The 5,000-nt window shown below is 43.5% G+C and overlaps 1 protein-coding gene across 2 annotated transcripts in view; it reads right to left on the reverse strand.

Moving 5' to 3' along the window:
- Positions 1 to 5,000, reverse strand: part of LOC125038137 (probable G-protein coupled receptor CG31760) — a 75,324-nt gene that overhangs the window by 51,524 nt on the left and 18,800 nt on the right. For both annotated transcript variants that reach the window (XM_047631451.1, XM_047631452.1), the window contains exon 5: positions 1,210 to 1,342. In XM_047631451.1, coding sequence (XP_047487407.1) covers positions 1,210 to 1,342 — 133 coding nt within the window. The remainder of the gene's footprint in view (positions 1 to 1,209; positions 1,343 to 5,000) is intronic.

Raw genomic sequence — 5,000 nt, forward strand, 5'->3', positions numbered from 1 at the left:
GTTATTATTATCATTATTATTATTATAATTATTATCATTATTATTATTATTATTATAATTATTATCATTATTATTATTATTATAATTATTATCATTGTTATTATTATTATTTATATTATCATTATCATATTGTTATTGTCATCATTAGTATTATTATTGTTATAATTATTATTATCATTATTATTACTATTACTATTATTACTATTATTATCATTATCATCATTATCATTATTATTGTCATTATTATAGCGCGCTCCTCGCACAAAAGACAAAAGACAAAAGACGGTCGCGCGTGGCGTGGCTACCACAGGTGGCCGTGCCACTTGTTGCGTTAACCACACCCAAGGGCCAGCTTACGTGGCGGGGAACTAACGCCAAACAATTTGACGCCAGAGATTGTGAGAACAGATACAAAATAGAAGGAGACATTTATGAAAAGATGAAAAAAGATTTATGGGGGAGCAAGGACGCCAAGTCAATAGTTACTGTTATGAGTTTTAACATGTTTTATGAGAGTAGTTGTTACATGTTATAAATAATAGACTGTATTTTTTTAACGTAGATTATATGTATCCCTTCCCACATATGCATGCAATCGTGCAGTATCATAAATGCAAATATATTTCCCGCTTATGTGGTTCTATATGCGAAGACCTGAATGACTGGCTACAGCTGCATTAGGAAATGTGATGGCATAAACATTTCATGCAACCTATGTATGTCCTTCCTAGGTAACGGAAATGTGTTTGCCTTTCTTAGCTATGAAGCCTCGTCTAAAATCCATTTTTTACTTTTTCATTAAAGGTATTCTTTGTTGTTTGTTGTTATAGGTGGAGATCTAAGTAGGATGACGTAGCAACACTGAAGACAACATTAGTCTAAACTTTACGGGTTACAGATAAAAAGAGAAAGAGGTAGTTCCTTTCTAATAATTTCGAATTCAGATTTTAGCATGGGTATTTGTGTGTGGGGTGGGGTGGGGTGTATTCCTATGTGTATTTTAAAGAAGTAAAAAGTCCGTAGAGAAAGAATCTTCAATCTATATTCGGTGATAAACTCGAAATTGAATAATAGTTTACAAACACATACGAGAGGAGAGGTTTACAATACTTTGCCCCATAATATACAAACTGAGACATATATTATGAAAACTCAACAATGAAGGTTCCAAGACCGTACACAAGATGAATGAACACGGCGTAAACTTACCTAAAAGGCCAGTTATAATAGGCCATGCAGGGTTCGTCACTCTTACAGTCCTTGCAGTCGGGAGGACACTTGTGACACACGTACAACATCTGGTACGTCGGGTTCTGGGACTGCGTCTTGCTCGCCCAGGCCACTGCGGGGAAAAAAGCAAACCACATGATGCTGATTGTCTTTATCCTTATTATCCCTTATGATTCTGGGGGTTATAGGGGCCCGGAATGATAGTGTTACAATTTAAACAATCAAAAAGAATCATTATTACCCTAATTATAGTTCGTCATCGCCATCTCTCGAATGACAACATTTCATTTCTCGCAAGTGTCACCCCAAAAACAACAACAACAACAACAAAAACAAACAATGATAATAAAAAATAAAGAAAAAACGTGAAGACACTGAATCACGGCTTCATTTCGAGACGTGCTCGGACGAAGGAATGGCGGTTTTGCTGAAAGATATCTCATTAAGCCTTAAGATGTACCTGGCTTCCGGAATTTGTTGTCGACTCGCTCTGCATGACTTCTCACCTTTCCGTTTCAGTTTACAGTAATTGGATTTGCCTTTCCAAAGAGGGCTGGCAGCACTGGGTGGGGGTGATGGAACGCCCATTGCGGGACAGGCGGGCGAGACTTATTCATTCCCAAGGACAGATGGAGAGAGTGAGGTTGAGAGATAGGTGCATGTATAGACAAAGAAAGGTAGACAGATAGACAAATAAAGAGGCTTGTGTGTGTGTGTGTGTGTGTGTGTGTGTGTGTGTGTGTGTGTGTGTGTTTGTGTTTTTCTCTGTGTGTGTGTGTGTGTGTGTGTGTTTCTGTGTGTGTGTGTTTGTTTGTGAGAGAGAGAGAGAGAGAGAGAGAGAGAGAGAGAGAGAGAGAGAGAGAGAGAGAGAGAAATGAATATATGGATTGATGGGCTGGTAGGTATAAGGATAAAAAAACAACAACTGTTAAACAGATAGCCAGGCAGACAGACGAATAGATAAGCAAAGAAAGAGAGAGAGAGAAATACCACTATGTCGCCGCCACGAATCAAGCCATATCATTTCGAAAATATTCACCGATCTCTCCCGGGCGACAGTGTGGCTTCGAAAATATCCCAGACAGATGTTAACAGCTCGAAGCCGCGTTTTATCTCGACTTTAAACTGCTCGCTTGATTTCCTGGAGGGGACTTCAATCCTTACACCACCTGGGGCATTGGGCCATCTGTGGCAGTTCTTACCCTGCGCCGTCTGCGGGTGTTTATGATCCGCACCATCTGCGGAGCTCTTGCAGAATACCAGCTGGCAGGATACAATCCTGTTCCGGTTAAGGTGCTTTCACGAAACCATCTGGGAAGTTGTGTCACACCAACTGGAAATGTGTTGTTTCATTCCATATGAAAAGTTATGTCATGCCATCTGGAGAATTTTTCAAATACTAGGAAAGTGTCTCATACCATCATATCCCTTCACATCTGGTGTGGTGATCATTCAGTAAGACCATATTTCACACCGTGCGGGATGATATAATCCTGTACCACCAGGCGCGTTCATCGTTGGCAACCTACAACTAGGCAGCTGGTAATATATCAAACCATCCGTCGTACTCTGGTTCTATGCCACTGACTTACGGACTGACGCACGTGCTCCAGGCGGTGTGTGGAACGCATCAGGAAAACCCAACAATGGCGGAATTTACACTCATGTTTCATTATAGCTTCACGCATATCACTGACGCATTGAGATTAACAAAGGGGACATAGCTCAGTGACTTTGTAATCGCAAGGTATTTGCTATATATACGTATTTGTCATATTGTACGCTATGTATGCTTCAACTAACTCGCTCCGCAGCTTATACATTCGCTCTGTTTCAGTTCTTATCACTCAGAGCCTCACATTTTGCGTATCTAGAGAAAGGAAAAAATAAACGAACTGAGCGAAAATGTTGTTGTACTCTCCTCGAATTTCGGCTGATGCGAGTTTTAGTTTCGAAATCGAATGGGAGACGAAATATTCAAGATAAGAAGGATACGATGAAACGTGACACTATATGAAGTAGAGTAAATATACAACCATACAACCAATGGCTACATTTGGTGAAGGGAGATTGTGATAACAAGAAGAGGGTTGATAGAGGGGGGGGGGGGGGGGGAGGAGGAGCGGTAAATGGTGGCTTGAAAACTTTGGAAATCTCTGTTCTATACAATCTGGGTTAGTCCTATCCTGTATTATATTGCTTTATCACACCACTTTGGCATTTTATGTGTCACAACTTTTAATGATAATCAAGAAGCGTGAGGGAAGGAGAACAATGTGGTAGGGGGGGACGGGGAAGGGGATAGGGAATGGAGGAGAGGGAGGAGAAAAGGAGGAGGAGGAGGAAGAAGTGGAGGAGGAGGAGGAGGAGGAGGAGGAGGAGGAGGAGGAGGAGGAGATAGAGAAGGAGAAGGAGGAGGAAGAGGAGGAAGAGGAGGAGAAAGAAGTGGTGGAGGAGGAGGAGGAGGAGGAGGAGATAGATAAGGAGAAGGAGGAGGAAGAGGAGGAAGAGGAGGAGAAAGAAGTGGAGGAGGAGGAGGAGGAGAAGGAGGAGGAGATAGAGAAGGAGAAGGAGGAGGAAGAGGAGGAAGAGGAGGAGGAAGAAGTGGAGGAGGAGGAGGAGGAGGAGGAGGAGGAGGAGGAGGAGGAGGAGATAGAGAAGGAGAAGGAGGAGGAAGAGGAGGAAGAGGAGGAGAAAGAAGTGGTGGAGGAGGAGGAGGAGGAGGAGGAGATATATAAGAAGAAGGAGGAGGAAGAGGAGGAAGAGGAGGAGAAAGAAGTGGAGGAGGAGGAGGAGGAGGAGAAGGAGGAGGAGATAGAGAAGGAGAAGGAGGAGGAAGAGGAGGAAGAGGAGGAGGAAGAAGTGGAGGAGGAGGAGGAGGAGGAGGAGGAGGAGATAGAGAAGGAGGAGGAAGAGGAGAAGAAAGAAGTGGAGGAGGAGGAGGAGGAGGAGGAGGAGGAGATAGAGAAGGAGAAGGAGGAGGAAGAGGAGGAAGAGGAGGAGGAAGAAGTGGAGGAGGAGGAGGAGGAGGAGGAGGAGGAGGAGATAGAGAAGGAGAAGGAGGAGGAAGAGGAGGAAGAGGAGGAGGAAGAAGTGGAGGAGGAGGAGGAGGAGGAGGAAGAGACAGAGAAGGAGGAGGAAGAGGAGGAAGAGGAGGAGGAGGAGGTGTTGTCGAAAAGAGAGAAAAGAGAAGGGTGTAAAGAGAAGACAGGAGAGGAGGGCAATATCCATTCCGGTAGAAGAGTTATACAAAAAAAGGAGAAAAATAGAAGCAACAACAACAACAACAAAGTACCGAAAAACATGAAAACAAACAAACAAACAAAAAGAAGAAAACGAGAAACAAGAAACCATCAAAGAGACGCAAAAGCAAAAAAAGGAAAAATCACAAAAAAACAACAAAGGACGAGGGGACAGCGGCCCCCCCCCCCCCCCCCCCCCCCCCCCCCCCCCCCCCCGTTCGAGAAGGTAACCCGGCCGAGAGATTCATCGCCTCAGAATGAAAGAGAAAACTAACTTCTGCAATAAATTTTCTGAAAACACTGAGAAGTTTTATATCCTCGCTCATAATCACGTGATTTCCTCTCCGTGGTTAGCGTAAATCATGCTTTCAGAACCGTCCACCCTCGGCGACACCAAGGACTGATAAAAAGGGGAGAGAAGGAGAGCTAGAGAAAGAGAGAGAACGAGAGAGAGGAGGAAGAGAGACACACTGATAGATAGATAGATAGATAGATAGATAGATAGATAGAGAGACGGGAGAGAGACGG

Source organism: Penaeus chinensis, chromosome 24, assembly GCF_019202785.1.
Source record: "Penaeus chinensis breed Huanghai No. 1 chromosome 24, ASM1920278v2, whole genome shotgun sequence".
Classification (NCBI taxonomy): Eukaryota; Metazoa; Arthropoda; class Malacostraca; order Decapoda; family Penaeidae; genus Penaeus; species Penaeus chinensis.